The following is a 20,536-nucleotide window of genomic DNA, read 5'->3' on the forward strand; positions in this document are numbered from 1 at the left end:
CTCCCAAGCACATAGCTGATAGCTGCTTCACTCACTCGGGCGCATTGCATACGTCAGACCAAACACGAGCGAAAATCAGAGCCAATCGTTTCAAGGAGTTTACCCGTCCAACCTGATAACGGCGCTCACTTGTGAAAGTCCAGACCCTTGGGTATGGTAAAACCAGGCTAGGGTGGGTCTACACTTTTTGAGTTGTCATTAATGATGTGATGTAAATTAAGAATGCAAAATTGCTCAAATAAACAAAAATAAACTTAAAAAAAAAACTATTAGGCTATTATTTTTATGCATTTAATTATTTTTTGATGATTGTTTGTGTGTTTTAAATGTTGATTTTGTGTGTGTTTTGAATGTGTGCTGTTGTTGTTGCTGTGAGGCACATTGAGTTTTCCAACATGATACATCAAAACAATGGAAGGCAAGAAGAATTCCAAGCGATCCGAACTTCCAATGATGTCTTGGTCAGTGTGCAAATGAGGTATCGGGCCTTGTCTGTTTAAGATGCTGGTGGGGGATGTAGCCACAGTGTCTGAAGTGCCTCGGACCTTTGGATCGCCTTCTCCTGACTGCTGTTCCGCACAATGGCCCCGCGTATTGGGGTCTTGTGGCTCTGTCGGTCGGTGGAATGCGTGGAAGTCACAAAGAATCTCCAGGTTCTGGCATTCTGCAAACACGCCACAAGATTAACTGTGTCAACACTAATGGAATCTCCCTCTCTCCCTCTCCCTCTCTGTCTCCGCTAAACTAAATAGCCAAGTCCTCTCAGGGCAACCAGGAGCCAGAGCCAGCATTACGCACCACGTGACAGTGGAAGGCCCACGAACTTTGCTGTATTCTGCTGGCACGGTGTCCGCCGTCTCCCCGAGGCTTTTACGCGCCGGGCATGTGTACATTGCGCAGGGTAAATCAACCAGCAGTGCATAATGAAAGGACTGTAAATGATGTACGTTCCACTGTGATAACTATTTACAGCATCGCGTAAATTCCCAGCGGAGATTCGGCCTAGAGATCCCATCTCATCAGCGAGGAAGAGGAGGGGAGGGGGAGGGGGAGGGTTGAGCGGACAGCCTGTGAAAAGGTGGAACAATTACAGACAAGTGTAGCAGACCGCTGTTTCGACCATTCGCCTTTGTATCTCACGAGTTAGACCATCACTTTTTTTTTTTTTTCTTTTTTTTTTACGCACAACTCCAAAGTGCCTTTTATTTTGAAGCGCACTGTAGCTACAACTCGGGTGGCTGGAGCTTTGATCACGGAGCGTAACTTTCACTGGAGCCTTTACGCACACTGGTCCCGGCTCGAGCTGCGTTCATTAATAATCTCATCCCGGCTTCAACCAGTTACGCACGGCGGCGGGGGAGCGACGTGGCCACGCTCTTGTATGAGAAACCACCTGGACTTTTTTTTTCTTTCTTCTTCTTCTTTTTTCTTTTTTTTTTTAAAGGCTCAGCATCTTTGGACTAACTCTGTGCGTACTTGTGTGGAAGTTTGCTGAATACACTCACAGCACGCCGTCAAGAGGAGGGAGAGAGCGCGAAATGAGAGTGGGCTTGCTGATGGAGGCTGCAGTGGCGCTGTGTCTGCTCCTCACACCTGCTCAGGTAAAAGGCTTTTTAAGAAACGTTTGAAAAAAGGTGCTCTATCATCTCGGGTGCATCCACTGAGGAATGCCCAAGGGAATGGTTTTTGGGTAAATTGAAGACTGTAAATGATTTGACCTAGTTTACTGTGAGACACTTGTGGAGAGGTGGGTAATGCCAAAAGATACACAGTATATACTCAAGTAAGAGCAACGTTACTTACTCATCATACAAGTTGCCGAATCACAATGCTCAAGCAAGAGTAAAAAAAAGTTGGCTATTTGATGAATTTAACACATTCACTTTCCAAAGAGTATTGATCTTTTTATATGAAAACTTGATACATGAAGAAATGTAGTTTTTACATGTCAAAATACTTTTTTCATTATTGTTACTCAGTGGAAAGATATATATATATATATTTTACTCAAGTAAGAGAGTATTGCCCAAGGTGTAAACTTCAAGAAGTTACCAGAGTATCATTACAATCCCGCCTCTGCAGTCGTGTAGCGGAGAATATGAAACGTGCGCTTCTGGAGATGCCGCTGCTGACTCACGGTTACTTTTGGCTAACCTCACTAAGCCCATAATTACAGACGCATCCACTGCACACACTCTTGGATCAGCTTTCCCCTCTGTACATTTCCACTGAGCGGCACAAAAGGTTCCTTACAATCACTGCACCCTATAACCAGTGTGAGAATTGCAATGTCTGTTTTATCAAGAAACATTTTGCAAAGGCTCTTCAATTGAATCTTAAAATAACCGTCTATATCCGTGAACGCCCCCTGTGCAAATATGACACTGGCTTTTTGACTCCAGACACTGGCACTATGCGCTGGTAAACCTCCTGTTGTTGAAATGTTGAGACTTGACTTCTTGTGCAGCCAGTCTGGGGGAAAAGCAGAGCAGTACAAATCATGGCTCTTTCGGACACACTTGTGACGAACACTTCTTCTCCCTGACAGACAGTAGTGGCAGAGTGTGGATTTCTCCGGAGAACCTTGTCAGGCTTTAAAGATGGTGGGATTAGTGCCAACCAACTTTCAGCTCCTGTTTCCTTCAGTGAGCTGGCATCTCTCTCACTGGAGGAAACTAGTGGCAAAAAAAAAAGAGAAAAAAAAAAAAGCTTCCTGTCTGACTTTGTAACCAAGCTGCTGAAAGTAGGTAATCCAAATCTGTGCAGAGCAAAACCCAAGCACAATGAGTGGGTGGAATGGATAGAAGGACAGGTGTGAGTCTTGAAATTTGCCGGCTAACGGAAATATTTCAAATGTCAATTGAACTGTGTATTATTGGGTCTCTAGAAAGAAAATTCATATTTTTCACATTCGCCCATTCCAGTCGCTATAATGGTGTTATTCATGACTGGAAGGCAGGTGTATTTGACCAAAAGTATAGATACTGCTGGTCAAATATTACTCCATTAAAAGTAACTGTTGCTCAGTCAAGTTTTAGTGGAAAGAAAGTATAAAGTGTACATGACTTTAAATAGGTGTTTGCAGGTTCTATAACACAAAAATTGTGCCTGAATTCACTACCTACGTATGGCAACACAACGGGGACAAACTTTCTTCTTTGTTGTGAGTCGGTGGCATTTGACAGTGAATCTGCACTGCTCCACCTTCTGTTCTGGAGTGTGCATTTTAAGGCTTTTAAGGAAAAGATAACAAAACACATGGCCATAGAAATGTAGTGGAGTAAAAGTAATAACTTCTCGATATGAACACTACTCAGGTAAAGTACAGATCCGTAAACAAAAACCCACTTAAGTACAGAGCTTAAGTGGATTTACTTCATTACTGACCAGTCACCATATATCGAGCTTACTGAAAATAAAAGACTCAACTCAACAAATCTACTTTTTGTTGTCATTCCTTTGGCCCTTGTTTTATTCGTTATCTATCACACAAAAAGTAATTTAACATATTCAAAGCGTGCGCTATCTGCAGGATGCTGCTCTGTTACTAGTTCATGTGCGGTGGAGCAGGCAGCGGCGGCTCGGTCTCACTTCACTACATTTTCATTCTAATTCAAGACAGTCAGTCCCAGCCTCTGTCTGCCTCCTGTGCTCTTGGTGAATAAAGTATGTTTTGGGTCCAGCTGATGCACTAATCTCTAATATATGTTAATAGCTACATTTGGCTGTAAATGCTATAGGTGCGCATTAGTTTCTTACTGTACTAGTGAGGTGGTTATTCACATGGATAAACATAGACATACAAAAACAAAGTGTCTTTTATTTTCTCAGTTTTGTGACTTTATCTCACCGCTAGAAGGTCCTGGTGTGCCTTTTTGCATGTTCTTCCCTATATGCTCAACCTGAAACATGCACAAGGGAGGCTATCCAACAGCTAGGTTCCTGACAAAGATCCTGGCTGAAGTACTGCAGATGGCGCCCCAGAGGCTGCACTGACAGATCAGATTAAACTTCCCAATCCGGGACAATACGTATAGTAAAGAATACCTTGCAATAGCTGTGCACACGTTGTATGATGTCAGACTCAAACCATCTTGAATGGCACCTTTACCAGGTGAAGTCAGAAACCTCTGCCTTTGAACTTGCCAGTATAGCTTTAAATTATGGGTAAAATGCAAATGAATCCCACATTTGAATTGTACAATTCCCTTTGTTGAGCCAGAATGATGAATGATAATGATGATGCAAGAAGCCCGTAGCTCAGGTCCTATAAGTGTTGATGTCGAGGGAAGCACCTGGGTTTCCCCTTGAAACAATACGTCCTATCTCCATCACCGAGGCCACATAACTTCATGACATAACAGTGAAGTGCCGGTCAGCCAGTTCATGTCCACTTTATGCTGTCAGTATTGCTGGCACTAATCTGTTGTCCTCTGGTGTCTGCAGTCATCCATAAGAAATGTGTGTCTTTGCCAGTAGCTTCTAAAAGCCGCTTCCTGCCCATCTCTCTTTGATATTGTGATGTGTGTCCTTTATTGCATTACTAGGATTGAAACAGTGGTTTTAAAAGTTGCAGAGTGTTGCATCATGAATCGGACCAGCCCCAGTGGGAGTCTGGCCCAAAGCCCAGCAAGTTTATAAGAATAAGGAGAAGTGCTTTGTTTTGCCTTGTTGACTCCAAACTTAGGCGGGGTGTGTGTGTACTGACTAACTTTTAATGCGGTGATGCAAAATAGCTTTCTGGAGTCTATATGCGATGCAATAAAATTAGAAAATAAAACACCCGAGTGAAGTGAGAAAATTGTACTCACTTTGCCAATCTCACATTACATACTGTAAACGGTTTCTGAGAAATCACACCTTCATACACATTTTATTATTACAAAGAGACGCTCTCTTAAATGCTCAGGATGTAGGTCTTCTGAGATTAACTTTGAGTGGAGCCGCTGCTCCTCCACATCCAGCACAGCGGTGGACATGCTGACTGGAACACTTTGAACACTGACTCTGAGATACTCCCTTTGACTGTTGAATCAAAGGGAGGAGCATGTGGTTCAGCACTTCATAGTACTTCATAGTACTTCATAGTACTTCATAGTTATTCATTGTACTTCATAGTGCCGTAGTTCTCTCCGTTCAGAATTTGAACCCAACTGCCTTTATACAGTCTGTGACACTGGAGTGAATGTGTGTTAATTCTGTTTTTGTCTTCTATATTACTCATTTACATATTATAAGTATTCCTCCTGGTGTGCTATGATTCATAGACATCAGGCCCTCTCCTCCCTCCTCTGTGGGACCAGTCCGTGTGCTTGCATGTGAAGCAGCCTGTAGTGACCCTGTAAATGATAGGGCTGCTGCTGGCTTGTTGTGCTATTTGTCTGCAGTTGTAATTCCCCGGCCCAGGGGACAATCCCAATCTTCATCAGGAAATATGGATTTCTCTTCTTCCTGCTGCTTGCAGCAGTGCTTTAATCTTCCATCTGTTTGTCATTACAGCGTGTACACAGGCAGAGCAGTTACTGTAATGGAGAGCTCAATCAGCACTGGTCACTCTTATCTCTGTGCTGTGTTTGGGGATGCTGCCTGAGCGGGGCGGGGCGTGGGGGTGTCAGCATGTCTTCAGGGGGATATTTGTGCATGCATTAATGGACTCACACAGAGGAAATGACATTTATCTAAAACAGCATCAACTTTGTAAAAGGCCTGTGCAGTAAGAAGAGACGATATGACTCTTACTGAAGGAGGAAGACTCGAATGAGAGGTTTCACGGCAAAGAATACGAGGAGGGGACCACGAAGATTCTCTCACACAGACTGACATCTTTCAATTTCATTTCTGTGGTTATTTCCATGCAAACATTTACTTGAAACAAAAATGTTCATACTTTTAGAACAATGGGAGAGTGCATGGCTTAGAGAGAACCCGTGGTAACACAAGGAGGACGGTCTGTCCTCTGAGGCATGTGGTCTGACCGCTCTTATGAAAACAACTATGAATTTGGGACACAAAACAATCAATAATTTAGGATACAAACTTGAAGAAAAGAAAACGAGTAAATGCTTTGTGTGCACTGTTTTTTTTATTTGTTTGCTCTTGGGCGCATCGGATTCACCCTGTAAGAGTTGCCATGGCATCCTAAATGCTTTGACTTTAAATTGGCACACTGATCTCGTGGTCTGCTCCAGTTTGTTGGTGTTTAGTCTCCTGCTGGATCCATCAGAGCCGAGCCGAGCGGACCGCTGTCACCAGACCCTCTGCCTCACTGTAAACAAAACACTGAGCCCCATCTTTGTAGTTGAAGTAGGGTCCCGGTCAGCGGACAGGCCTGGGAATGGATGTTCTTCAGTCAGGGTTCCGAGGAGGCGCGTGTCAGAGCAACATTATACCAGATAGTTGTTGTTTGTCCAGGCGTTTGCTCCTGTTAACAACATGCCGCTATCAGATGAGTTGGAGTAGAACTACACATCCTAAATGCGTGAGCAGATCTATGACATTCTACACATAAATACACCCATAGAGCGTTGTAGAACAGAATCTGAATTGGGGACTAAATGACTGACCATATAAGGACTGGACTTTTGGAATAGACATAAAAACAATGGCGTACTGCCCAATCGATGTAACCGCGTCAGTCAGAGAAGAGTAACAGGGGTTTTTCCAGACTTGTGCCAAGCTACTTTTGGCTATAATATAAAACTGGTCTCACACAATCACAGATATCTGGTAGAGAGACAATAAATCACCTTTGTTAGTACAGAAAAGGGAGGCTATGTATATGTTCTATAAGATGATGGATATTGTGCGGTCATGATTCAGATGGGGCCTGCAAAACAATGACGATCACAGTGGATTTTTGAATTCACTGTGATATGATATAATATAATTCCCACTGCTGCCTGCAGGGGGTGATCCGGGTCAATTAAGAAATTCTGACCGACACTGTTTTGTCCTCACGTTAATGTTGTTCTAAGTCATGAACCATAAAACGTCAATGCCGAGGTGCCCAAAATGATGCATCCACTTCAAGGACTGCTTTCCTTGCTTAAAATCCCACTTGCACCAGTCAGGCCGGTGTTTAAGATGACGCTGTGCAGCTGGAGAAGGGAGGAGGACCCGGGAACAAAAAAACAAAAAGACTTATTACACTTTTAGGTGCTTTGCCATTGCCATTAGTAACTATTCCTCCTGACGTTTCGCCAACTGTAACACCAGCTCGGAACAAAAACATGGCAATAAACATTTAACACATACTGTCAGCCACGAAGGCACCGCGCTCACGAAAGCCCACATTTCGTCTTGATTTCCTCCGGGGCCGCTTTGGTGAATCAGATTCCGGGAACAAACAAACCACTGATTGCCTATCTACAGTTTATAATAATGCGCTGGTTGAAAAAAGAGAGAGAGAAAAAAAGAAAAAACCCCAACTACATAAACTTTCTCCAATGTGTTAGCCACAACACTATCTTACGTGCAGGTGATTCTTGTTTCAGTTTAGCATAACATGAATCTTATCGCACTACTTGCCAGGAAATTCACAATTAGCCGAGAGGAGCCCTTCTGATCGCTGAACTTTGCTGCTTACTCACAGCTGCTTTGTATGTTATCGCAAAGTAATGACGGGCGATGGATCAAAGGGAGAACATGATGGATGTGGATAACTTTTGGGGAAGTTTGTGCTGGATTTATTATGCAGTGAAAGGGTTATCAAACCGTGCAGCTATAAATCCAGTGAGTTGGATGAGGCTACGTGCTGAGCTTCACAAATCGCAGACAAAAATGTGACTGCGATTTAACCCTCACTCAGTTTCATGTGCGTAAAAGAAAAAAAAACAATTGGACTATTACCTTCTTACCCCATTGACACGGCTAACCCAGACTGTCAAAACAACAGCTGTACATTAGCAGCACTCGGTTTTTTAAAGGGAGGACTGATCCTGAATGGCTGCCTGGAAGTTTCGATAGCGGTTATAGTGAGATATTGTCATGTAAGCAGTGCTGAGCCTACTCCAACGACAGCTTTATGGAGAAATGTCATCAACATTTGGGTCCATGCGTCTTCATCGAAGCAGGACATTCCTCTTTCATCACACAGTTGAGTGTTGGACACTGTCGACACATGCCGTCCCTGCTTTGCTCTTTTTTAGGATGCACAAGTGTGAAAATGAGCCAGTGTTTTCATCACCGGGAAATCCCTCGTCTGTCCTGTTGTGCTTAGGTAACAACCTGACACCGAAAGGCCTGAGGAAGCAGCTGGTGTGTAATGGTGTGACTTTCGTGACTGAATCTCATCTGTGGAAGGAAAGCTGCATTGTTTTGTGTTTTTTTTTTTTTTAAAGTATGCGGGACAAACAAGAGAAATAGCACAACAGTGAATTAAAGACGAATTGCAATCAAACTAAAATTGCAATTTGAATGGTTGTAATTAGCAAATTAAAAAGACTGGGGGGAAAACTTAAGTTGCCCATGAGGAAGGAAGATGTATCTAATTTGATTCAACTGTGCCTAAAGCTGGAGACAAAACTAATCTTATATGAAATAGAAATTTAAAAATGTAATCATCATCAAATCAACACTTTTTAAACATTGTATTTGGCCGTCAGCCCCACCAAATTCAACTTGTCAAAGGAAACAGTTCCTATGTAAATGGATACGATACGGATGTGACTCTCGTATTGGTTTAGCTGTTCTCTTCATTGTTAATCTGGGATCACGCCGGCTTGAATTGTAAGGGTGGGTTAGAACACTGCAAATCCATCCATGTTTAATTTTGAAAAAAGTTATGTGTGCTTGTGTTTTTCTTTGCAGCACCTCAGTTTTTTTTTGGCATCTCTGCATTGTTTATTTAGTGTATTTTTCACCAGAATCAATTTTTTGTTCTGTCCTAACGGTGAAGGCGGGCTCGTGCTTCACAGCTAGAAGGTCCCGGGTTCGATTCCCACCTGGACGGGGCCTTTCTGCTTGCATGTTCTCGCCGTGTCTACGTAGGTTTCCTCGGGGCACTCTGGCTTCCCCTACCACTAAAAACATGTACAATAGGCCAGGATGTTTGAGGGTGCACATAGGGGATGATCGATGGAAATTACCTCAAGGCTACAATCCGGTGTGGCATATTTACATGCATGAGACTCGTGTATGTTCATTAACCCGACCAAATAAATAAATAAATAAATGAACTTTACTTTTTGCCTACTCAAGTCTAGCATCAGCTGTGTGGATGTTGTAGTACAAGGTCCAACCACAGAGAGGCAGTATAAAACTATTTGCAGTTCAGTGACATGTTCATGATATGTATACTGTATGATTAACAGTAAAGATATCATTTCTAATTGATGGTCTCTCGGTATCTTCCAGAGTCTTCCCCTGTCGAGCACGAACACCACACAACCAGGTAAGCTCCTTGTCCTGATTATTTACACACTTTTGAAAATAGAAATGTTCTTTTCGAAAAAGCAGTGAGGGCATGTCTGGAAAAGTCTCCCTGTGGTCAAGGTTGCAGCTGAAGCATCCCTTCTTTATTCCTCTTGTAAATAAAGATAAAATGAACGTTGATCGGGTCCAGCATTGATTGGAGTGGCGCGCAGCTGGCCGATAAGCTGCACACACTCTGGGTTCATGCTGCATCAAGTGGCTAATGAACTGGCCCTTTGCACCAGGACATCACAGGAGTTCAGAGACCCTCTCCTTACACTCCCTCACTGCAGTGCACTTCTGTAAACAGCTGCATAAGGCCAGGCTCCTCCGGCTGACCTGCGGCTGACCTCCGTGGAGTCACGGCCTTCCCAGAGGACCAGCTGGGGGCAGCCCTGTTCTCCATCTAGAAACAGTTTTAATGCGTTGACTAAAAAGCTTTCTGTGTTGAATTGTACTGGCCCTATGTTGTGTGTTGTATGTTGTATGTTTGTGTATTGGTTCTCACAATATAGGCTTTTATTTTGTCAAAAGTAATGATTTATGAAGTAAGGATCCAAAGCTAACATGTTTTGGCATGAACATGAACTTTGGGGTTTCATACGATGGTGTTACTAGTGGAACTTTGGCTGCGTCTCTGGCACCCTCACCAAAAACTCTGTATGGGGGTTTGCTTACAATCCCAGTGTGTGAGTTGGTTTCCTTCAACAACCCTATCTGAAAATCTGGAGACACTCAAAGCTTTTTTACCCCTCTTTTTGAAGAGGCAGCCAATCACCATTCAGCTGGTGAATGTTAGAACATCCCCCCTGCTTTAGAAAGAGTTAAAGCCAATCAGAGGCTGCTTTCTAAAAAGAGAGCTTCAATGGGATTTCCCATTGAGCTTCAGGCTCTCAGGGGACAGGAAGACTGCAGGGAAGACCACACTGAAACAACTCACTCTAGTGGATTTATTAGGTCAAGGTCAAGGTCAAATTTATTTATAAAGCACATTTACAACAACTATCGCTGCCCAAAGTGCTGTACACAGGCAATACAAGGTTTCAACAAAGTTAAAATACATTACATAACAAACAAAAGCAATGATAATAACCACCAAAGAAAATCAGGTCAGCTTGTGTTGAAGGCCAGTGCAAACAGATGGGTCTTCAAAAGAGATTTAAAAACATTCAAAGACTGAGCTGTTTTAACGCTCAAGGGAAGACTGAGGGATTATGTATTTTGAGACCTGAATTTGCAAAAAATAGGGGAAAAAACGTTACATTTCCCTTGTAGTTAATGAGGAGCCGCCAGTGGAAAAAGAAGAAGAATGACTTGTAGGCTGATGTAGTATATCGTATTAAAGCTAATTATTGCATGTAAAAAACTTTAATGGCACTATACTGGTCAATAGATATTCTTTGGCAAAATACTTGTCCACTAAAATGTGGAGGACTTTTTATTGACCATTGCATCAAACACAACAAGAGAACTATTAGAAGAAATGTACAGACTTCCTAAAGAAAAACACTTAACAGTATATTAGATATGCACATTTTCAAACCCGAAAGTTGGACGTTCTTTTCTACTGCCCTTTTAAACAGTATAATTGACTGTGGTCACCTCGGTAAAGCGTACGTTCCCTCCCCAGTGCTGATGTTCCAGGAGGTGTGGGGGCGCAGCTTCTGTCGGACCATAGAGAAGCTGGTGGAGGTGGTGCAGGAGTACCCGTCCGAGGTGGAGTACATCTACAGCCCGGCCTGCGTGCCTCTGGTCAGGTGCTCCGGCTGCTGCGGCGATGAGAATCTGGAGTGCCACCCGACTCACACCACCAATGTCACAATGCAGGTGAAGCTCGTACGGTGCGGCGTCTCACGTGCGTTTTCGCGTCGCTCATCCCAAACACTGTGATTCGCAGCTGCTGAAGATAAGGCCGGCCGACCCCGTGCAGGAATACGTGGAGATGACGTTCGAGGAGCATCAGACTTGTGAATGTAGGTAAGAGTAATGTGTCATTATTTTTGTTTTACTTTATTTTACATTTTTATGTTGTTTTTCCAGTTCCTTTTAGCCTTGTTTTACATTTGCGTGGAGTTCAACTGGCGTCACTTTAAAATAACTATACATTTGTTTAAAAAAAAAATGCGGATCAATTTAGGTGCTTATAGATATTTACAAAGAAGTCAAACACAGAATTTGAAATGGGACACATAAGGTTACGTTTTAGCCATAGTATAATGTCATGTGCCTCCAAACCTCAATAAGCTTGTGTGCTTGATTTCCACTCTTTCAGGAAGTGCTCTGACTTCATTATAAAAAAAAAGCACCTGTTGTTCTCAAAACGTAAACAGGAAGTAAAAAAACCAAAGAGGAAACACTGTACTAACTTTAAGGAAGTGAATTAGGAAAAATATCAACATAAAGCCTTATTATGTTCCTTTTGTTTTATCGCAAATCAGTGTGATAAATTTGTGTTGTCGTTACAGACCCAGGAAGCCCGTTGTAAAAGAAAGGTAAATAAATGGCTGTATAATTTCTCTTTTGCATAATTTGTTGCTTTGGTGCATTGTTCTGGATTTGAATAATGTGTTGTGTTGCATTATTAATGTAGGAAAAGGCAGCGAGGTAGAGGGAGGAAGAGAAAGGAAAAGCAGAAAAACAAAGAATGCGAGAGGTAAGGACTTGTGTGACATGTTTTATTACGAGTTGCATGGCACTGGCAGATGATGTAAATCACATTCTATTGACCTCAAATATAGGCTACTGTAGGTTCTACGATGAAATGATATAATGTCAGACGTCCCTTTAAAACTCTATGGGCAATTCACAAAGAACAAACAGTAAATCTACATAACCATTTCATGTTTACGAGTCCACAAAATGTCCATGTTGGTTGCTGTGGTCAAAAGTTCTGTAGTTAAAGCTGCAGTACCTGATTTTTTTCCAGTTCTCCTGCTTATCGCGATTGTTAAATGTAGTTAGTAATAGTATGTAATATGGGTTCTGTTGTTTTCCGAAGGTGTCAGGTTCCTCGGAGGTAACTGCAGTGACCTGTTACGCCCCCTCCCCCCCCTGTGGTCAAGACTGCAGCCCAGTGACTGATGAACGAGCGCCCACTGCCCACGAATGCCAGGGCTCAGCGGGGCGATCGTGCTCCTGTGAACTCCTGCTAACGGGTCGGCCTCTGCAATGTCCTGGGGCTTGGATGATGGAAACATGGTCGTTACACTCCTGAAATGTTGGACATCCATGGGAGCCAGTGCAATTCAGAACCAAATGAACTGAAGCCTTCCTTTTTGTTTTAGTTAGTTATTGTGAATCTGTCAATCTGTGTTTATTTAAAGCCTTACTTTCTGTATTTATTGAAGAAGAGAAATAAGGGCCAGTGAGCTATTTCTTTCCAATATATATATATTTGCCCAGAAACTGGAGAGGATAGTAGACAGCACGGGCTCGGTTTTGATAATGAAATGTCTCCCTCTAGTGTTGGATCTTATTTTATTTTTTTCCACTTGGTCATCACCGTTGGGCATTTAGTAATATCTCATGGTGAAATATGTGCAGTGAATGGATAGTTTAAATTAAAATGTCAAATATTTTAGGCTACTCTTAATGTGACTGATACTAAATATTTATTTTTGCTCAATAAATTTGTATTTTATGCATTGATAATGTGTATTTTTGTCACTTAAACCGATAAAGACACGCCGCCTGACGCCAAAAACTGAATCCGTTCCATTTTAAAATAGCGCAACAGAGTGCGCTATGTCATGATAAATGCGCAACCTTTGGATCATAGTCAATGGGTGTCGGAGCCCAAGTCGTTGTCTGAAAGGATTGTTGTTGTTGTTGTTGTTGTTATTGTTGTTTTAAGATTTCAAACTAATTGTGTATCAAGCACTTGCATTTAAAACTGTTGCTTGTTCATCGAGGTACAATGAATTGGGCACGTTTGTTCCGCTGAAATGTGCCTTGCAGACCACGCTCAGGGCTGCAGTGCTGCATGGCTCAGCTCTGTGGGTTCAAGGCATAGGTTGAAGGAAAGAGCGTAGCGCACGAAGAAGCAGCGCCGAGAAAGCTGTCTTGGAAATCAAGCAATAAACAAGCTTCATTCGAGAGAAACCACGTTGGACAGGTGATAGTGAACATATTCGGAGATACTGTCCTTAAACAGTCTCCTGTGGGGAGGTTTTTCATAAAACTAAGACCGAATGATATGTCATGATATGCCTATGCTAGTAAACACAGCGCTAGCTAACGCTGGGCTGGGCAGTAAACAACTCGGAAAATCATGATTTTTCTTCCCTCCTTGTTGCACAAGCTGACACCTTAGTTACTGTAGAATTAAAGTCCCACGTCGATTATTACTGTTTTTTTGCTGTGCAACGCAACAAATATTGAAACCAACGCAAATCGACACGCTGTTTGCATCTTCTACCATTTTGTTTACGGCGAATACCATTATGCTGTAATGCTAAAGTGATGTTCTAAACCCACACAGCAGATCTCCTCTGGTGCAGCTCGGAGGAAGGATGAACGGCTTTGGCAGAGACAGACTCAGGGCGTCATTTACAATGGCCACGCACCTAAGAGCGTCCAAATCTGACATGGAGCGAGATTCTGGCTTTTCTGGTGAGAATGATTATATTTGATCTTTTTCCTAAAATAGAATAAAGATATATAGGTGTGTTTTAGATGTACCTTAAAAACAAATAGCCTATGCTAAACATGGTATTGAAGATACATATAAAAAGTTACACTTGGAAAGAACCGTGTGACCCAGATCTGTTTTATTGATTAGATTGTTTCCACTTTTGTTCCCTTGACCCTCTTTATATTGAGAGGCCTGGCCTGCCTTTAGCTGGGTCCTGTTCATTTGCTCAATGGTGTCTCTTTTCAAACTACCTACAGATCCATATCTACATCTGCCACTGCTTTTTATTGCTAAGTATATGACTGTGCACCGGCTGTGCAATTGTGTAATGATAAATGAAGCATTTTACCGTTACGCCTTCCTCCCACAGATGCAAGCTCAGAGTACCTGAGTGCAGTGGAGCTGACAGACACTGAGGAGTCAGGGAGAAACGGCACCGTGCTGAGCCAGGATCCAGCAGCTCAGCAGATGACTATGATGGGCGGCTCTTATGCTGGAATGTCACCAATGATAATCATGAATAATTTTCTCCTTAAGCAGGTAAACTATTCTGTTCCTGTTATTCTATCTGGAACAAAATGTCACATTGCATTGTAAAGGTAGCTTTTGTGTTTACTGTGGGCAATGTTATGCAAGTTTCCTCAATATTTGATTGTAAATCTATCTGTGTCTATGCACAAATGATTCATTGGCAACAGATTTTTATTATGATTAATTATACTTAGCTAACCTTACTAGCTTAAATTATGTAGCCTCTTTTGAAAATATTTTATTTATAACTTTTGTTTTTCTTCAGCCCCCAAACATTGCCCCAGCGGAGAAGCAATGGGGGATTTCCTCCCCCATGGAAGTGATGCCTCAGTCACAAGTGGTTCTTCTTCAACCAATGGTTTCAAATGGCAGCATTCGTACTCCAAAGGCTGGTAGCGAAAATGGGCGACAATCAAGGGGCTATCCGCCTGTCAAATCTTATCCGAGAATTGCCCCACACCCTGGCGAGCATGTGTCCAAAAAGGTGGGCTCCTCCAGACTAAAAGGGCCATCTGGCTATGAACAACGCCAAAGAAAGCGTCATCACAGCCACAAAGTGTACAATGCCCCAAGTGCACAGCCCACACTCAAGGAGAAATGCAGCTTTGAAGCAGTGAATACCCAGACACACGTCAGTCCAGCGCAGGTGTGTGACAAGACGGCACCACCTATGACAGGAATCAGCTCTGTGCCCACCCTCATGCAAGAGTATCAGTCAGCCATAAGTAACACCTTTGACAGCTCTGACAGGGATAGCTCAGACACAGACGGCAACAAGCTGCAGCGATTCAGCAATACCTACAACATTCTCAGCAAATCGGGCTTACTGGGGATCACTATGCGGACGAAGCAGCTGATCAAGGAGAACCGGCGCACACAGAGCCAGCTGCAGCTGCTGCAGGAGCAGACCACTCTACTGCTGGGGGCTTTGAGCAGTGGAGACTCCCAGCTGTGGACCAAACTCCAGCGCTCTCTACAGGACACAGAGACACAGCGCAGCCCAGCCAACACCCCTGCACTGCTGCTGTGATGGCATCACTCCAGTGTTCTTTAAGGTCTTAAATATGTTACTTCTACTTAGGGATGCACCGATCTCATACTGGTATTGGATATCGGAGCTGATACATAAAAAATGTGACATGAGGTATTGATTCTGATTCAGATACTGAAATTATACCTTTTTAGGCTCTCACCGTTTTAAAAACACAACTTAAAAACACAACTAAATCTAAGTGAATATGGGCATGCTGCACCTCTTTTTGACAAGTGATAATAATGCATTAGTCTTATATACAGTAGCACTTTTGCAGACGCTCAAAGTTCATTCACTCCATACTTGGTGGTGGTAAGCTACTGTTGTAGCCACAGCTGCCCTGGGGAAGACTGACGGAAGTGAGGCGATCAGTCTGTGCCATCGGCCCCTCCGACCACCACCAACCCCTCACTCACTCACTACATTCATGTTTCCCAAACAGTCTCCCATCCAAGTACCAGCCAGGCCCTTCCTGCTCAGCTTCCCAGGTCTGACGGGATCGGACAGAGCAAAGGCGATATGGCCACAAGGCCAAATCACAGAACCTTGAGAATTAAATTTAATTCAACCTCCACAAAAGTACTTTTGATCTGCTAGTAGCAGAATGCTATTGCTAACAGTGCTTATGAAGGCTGGGACAGAAGCTATGATTGGATCACCTAAAGTAGCCTAATAAAATAAAATTGGTCACTGCTTTATGGCCAAGTGTTTGTATTTAGTTTATGAAATCCTGTTTTTTTTTTATCTCACAATGAAGAAAAAAGGATCATTCACTTTTTCACTCAAAGTCGGCCATTTAAAAAAAAGCCTCTTGGTATCTGATATCAGCTGATACTCAAACTCCCGGTATCGGTGCATCTCTACCTCTTCTGTGCTAACTAAAGAATGTTAAATGTTATAGGTCATGAGGGCAGGCAGTCCGTACAGTAAGCCTTTACTCATTTCAACTTATTTCACAAATACCACCATTGTCAATGACAGAAATATTTTTAGGTGAATGTGAGTTTAGAGGCGGTCCTGCCGCACCACCACTGTGCAACCTGTCACATTTTGCAAATGTAAGACAAAAATATTTGTGCTGTGGTTTGGAAAGTGCTAATGAAAAATTTCAATCCTCTGCCATTAATATTTTTTGCCTTCTCCAATGGCAAGTGTAATTGCCTGAGGGCTGTATGCTGCTTCATGATGAATATTTAACTAGGTAAACGCATGCCTTACAGCTCAAGAGCAGGACACTTGCCTGGTAACATTGAAATACGTTGAAGCTTGTTCAGCTGACCAATTCAGATTCTTTGTTTAGTTTTTGTGTTATTTATGTACCATAATGTATCAGATTAAGTTGTCTGTATTAACTGAGCTTGCCAGTGATCTGTCAATGTAATATTTACCTTGGTAGCAAGGTGTTGTAGCCATATACTGTAGTTTCTCGATGATGGAAGCTTTCGCCTAAGCTTTTTGTCCCAAATTCTCTTGGGGCACAGAAGTGGCAGCGAAATGCTTCAAGCCCCCGCACTTTAATGTTTTAGATTTGTACATTGCCTTGTGTTGATTGCTTCAGCTTTAGATTATAAAACATGTGACCAGATCTTTTCTAGTTGCTTGTGCCTTTATAATAAAGTTTTATATAAGATGTTTATATCAGATCTTTGAACCCTGAACAGAATATCAATAGAGGTATTCTTAAATCAAATGGAGGATGTCATTTAATAATCAAGTTTCTTTTTCTTTTGTCCAGTTTGACTTGTGTACTTATCGTACATGTAATCATTTTGTTTCAACACTTGTGTTTTGCACTTGCTTACCATTTCGAAAATGCTTGTATATTGTTCAGTTTCTCTATGTTCTTAAATTATCTGATAAAAATCCTCTGCTTGGACATAAACATGTGTCAAATAATTGTATGGTTTATTGGTTGTATAAGAATACACAAAATAGCTCCAGAAAAGACAAGGTTATGAGAGTCTTTGACTTGTCCCTTAGGAATAACAAAAGGCTCATATTAGAAGATTACCCATCTTTGGGTAATCTTCACACATTTAAATTATGGCACATTGTGATAATACCCTGCCTAATACTTTACGGATTAAAAAGCAACAATGGCAAATAACACATCTGTCTGCTGCGAGACAGATGTTTGTACTTGTACTTGTACACTTTAATGCTAGCCCTTAAGTTAATTTTAGAGTATAAGTTAAACATTTTTGTAATAACACAGTATTGTACTATAAAAAGCTTTCTATTTAAAAGCACTTAGCATAATAATCCTTAACCAACAGAAGCAAGCATATATCAAGTGAAATTACTGCTAAATTCAATTGTATAATTTAAATGTCAAAATATTGCCTTCATTAGATTAATAGCCTATGTGCACAAATTATTAAAGCCTTAATGGAAATGTCCTCAAAAGAGTAGGTGGAACATTTTAATAATAAATAACTGTACTTCTGTATTTAAAAATCTTAAGTGGCTGCATAATATAATGTGATGTGATTCTCTTTGTAACCATATTCATGTTTCAATAGATTGCGTAATGTGCTTGTGTCATAACAGCGTGTATTCTGACAGATTTGCACAGATATCACAGTTTTAGTTATAATTTCCCGTTGGTCTGGTGTTACATTTGACACGGTATGACTAGTTAATAAATAATAAATAAAAGCCTTAAAATATTGCATTTTCCCCGTATTGTGCAGCCCTAATGTTGTGGCTTGAGTTACAGTATGACGGGTCCTGGCTTAGTCCTGTTTCAGCTCGTGTGCGTCCTGTGAGCTCCTCTCCACAGTCTGGACAGGCAGGATGAGGCCTAAGATCCAGCGCGTCCCGAACACATCCATCAGGTTATTTCTCCAGGGGCTGTGACTGTCCAGCAGCTCCCCTCTCTGCAGCTGGCACCAGGTCTGTCCCCGAGCCACCAGCAGCACCTGCTGACAGCAGAACCCTGCACACACCAGCCCAATGCCCAGCCACACGTACAGCATCAGCACCAGGAAGAGCTGCAGCCCTGAGACGGTTCCTGTGGAGCACCAGAGAAGGCCAGTGGTAAGTTCAAAAACATTATGCAAGTTTAGAGGGAGAGTGCAGGACAAATGGGACAGTGTCTGCATTAAACCCTGATATATGGAAACATGCAAGGTCAACAAAGGAACACCTAAGTGCAATAGCAGTGTTTCCAATCTTTGTAAATACATCTGAGACCCCAACACCCTTCTCGAAACTGACAAACTAGTGTGTTTTAAGGGGACAAAAAGCATTATCATACATAATTGCTCCTAAAAGTTACCCATAAAGAAGTAGCCCGTTGTGAGCGGCAGCAGCGTGAGGAAGGTGAGGGGGTTTTGGAAGGAGATGGAGTATTCCACGGTGAGGAACGCCACCCCGAGCACCAGCGAGTACAGGCAGGTGCAGGACGTGTAGATGCAGAACATGATGAAGTAGCGCATGTTCCTGTTGCCAATGCAGTTCCCGGTGAAGAAACAGTGGTGGTCCCGTTTGAGGATGACCTTCTTGCACAGCTTGCAGAAGTGGCGGCCGTTCAGGAGGTAGTGCGCGTCCACTTTGTCGGAGCAGTGGGGGGAACACACGGGCACCGTGCTCTCGTTGGCGCTCTCGGCGGGGTACCTGATGGTCATTATGTAATTGCCCAGCGCGTTGAACATGAGGAAGAGGAAAGCCGCCACGTGGAGGGTGGTGGAGCCCTGCAGTGACGCGTCCGCCCCGGGGAAGATGGTGGGGATGAACAGGCAGAAGTACAGGATGAAGGTGGCCGCTGTAGCCATGAAGAAATAGGCAGGAGCTACAGCGTTGAGCAGCCTCAGCTTTACCATCCGGGTGAACATGCCTAAACAGCAAGCACAGATTAACATGGTATATGAAGTCAACATTTTGTGATGAACATCTCATTATATAATATGTGTCCAACTGTAATCATTTTAAATCTATATGGGGAAGTGTACCAAAAACACACTGCATAACATTTTGTATTATTCTTTTGTTCGTTTGCAGTGGGTTTTCAAACAATGGATTTAGATGGTGTCAGACCCCCCAAAGGGATTGACTCTCCCCCAATATTCTACCAAATGTCCCTTTTTTTCTCTCTCTGTTTGGATCAGTATTAGTATCACTGAAAACAGAGCTCCATTCTTGGTTGGGATTTATTTTGGTATTGTTTATTTAACCAGGTAAAAACTCATTGAAATGTACCATCTATTACAGCACATCCAGTATGAGACAGTATGATGTGGCAGCTCATTCTATCTTGAAAAACTCATTTTCTGAAAATTGGGTCTGGGGACTCTCAGGGGCCAATGAGAGGGCTAATAATACCTCCGCTGCTGCTCTGCGCGCTCCCTCTCTGCGGATAGCGAGCACAAAAGCACGAAATAACAAAAAGAAACGTGAACAAAGTACACTGCTCCTATATCACGAAGAACTCCTCGTCACACAATGGCACCTTTTCTCCTAATAACATACGGAGTGATGCTGAGGATGGCGTCAAGCCTATTTCCATGGCAACGCAGCAGCAGCAGATACAGATCTCCAGTGAGGAGGATGATGATGTTACCTGCAGGAGTGGAGACGCACAGGCAGAGGCCGTCTTCAGGAGCCCGGCACAGCTCACAGCCCTGCTCCGTTATCCAAAGCGACACAGCTGGAGCGCTGGAGAGCCATGGATGTCTTGTTTCATCATCACAGTGTGTGCCGGGGCCACTAGCGCCGCCTCCTGGTCTGGATGAGGCTTGGTTCTCAGCTAAACAAAAAACAGGGGCGTGGGCAGACTTTTTCTTCTCGGGGCTGCCCATCGGTGGCATGTAGTTAGGTATTAGGGCTGGGCAAAAGAGATGATTATTTAAAGCCTACAAATAATGCAGACGTCTGTGCCGATTTTAGAGCCATTCCCACATACTAGCACGACACCGCCCCGCCCACTT

General features: G+C 42.9%; 3 protein-coding genes across 4 annotated transcripts; 2 read left to right on the forward strand and 1 right to left on the reverse strand.

The window, feature by feature from the left end:
- Window positions 1–1,128: 1,128 nt before the first annotated feature.
- Window positions 1,129–12,916, forward strand: pgfb (placental growth factor b). Of its 2 annotated transcripts, XM_079573707.1 has the most exons (7): window positions 1,129–1,601; window positions 9,355–9,391; window positions 11,042–11,238; window positions 11,309–11,388; window positions 11,877–11,903; window positions 12,002–12,064; window positions 12,410–12,916. In XM_079573707.1, the coding sequence occupies exons 1-7, from the start codon at window positions 1,539–1,541 to the stop codon at window positions 12,429–12,431; spliced, it is 489 nt and encodes a 162-aa protein (XP_079429833.1). In that variant the 5' UTR covers window positions 1,129–1,538; the 3' UTR covers window positions 12,432–12,916. The 2 variants fall into 2 exon arrangements, with proteins under 2 accessions (XP_079429833.1, XP_079429834.1); XM_079573708.1 differs by lacking the exon at window positions 12,410–12,916 and having other exon boundaries at window positions 11,309–11,384; window positions 12,002–12,066.
- A 955-nt stretch (window positions 12,917–13,871) lies between these two features.
- On the forward strand, window positions 13,872–15,855 carry cipca (CLOCK-interacting pacemaker a). Its single transcript, XM_079573813.1, has 3 exons — window positions 13,872–14,022; window positions 14,415–14,584; window positions 14,841–15,855. Exons 1-3 carry the CDS (start codon window positions 13,923–13,925, stop codon window positions 15,603–15,605), a joined length of 1,035 nt encoding a protein of 344 aa, XP_079429939.1. The 5' UTR covers window positions 13,872–13,922; the 3' UTR covers window positions 15,606–15,855.
- A 2,338-nt stretch (window positions 15,856–18,193) lies between these two features.
- zdhhc22 (zDHHC palmitoyltransferase 22) lies at window positions 18,194–20,331 on the reverse strand. The gene is made up of 3 exons (XM_079573957.1): window positions 20,170–20,331; window positions 18,889–19,446; window positions 18,194–18,621 (listed from the first exon to the last, which is right to left on the reverse strand). The coding sequence occupies exons 2-3, from the start codon at window positions 19,442–19,444 to the stop codon at window positions 18,344–18,346; spliced, it is 834 nt and encodes a 277-aa protein (XP_079430083.1). The 5' UTR covers window positions 19,445–19,446; window positions 20,170–20,331; the 3' UTR covers window positions 18,194–18,343.
- Between the last annotated feature and the right edge of the window lie 205 nt (window positions 20,332–20,536).

The sequence above is a fragment of the Gobius niger genome (genome assembly GCF_951799975.1).
Source record: "Gobius niger genome assembly, chromosome: 16".
In the NCBI taxonomy this organism is placed as follows: domain Eukaryota; kingdom Metazoa; phylum Chordata; class Actinopteri; order Gobiiformes; family Gobiidae; genus Gobius; species Gobius niger.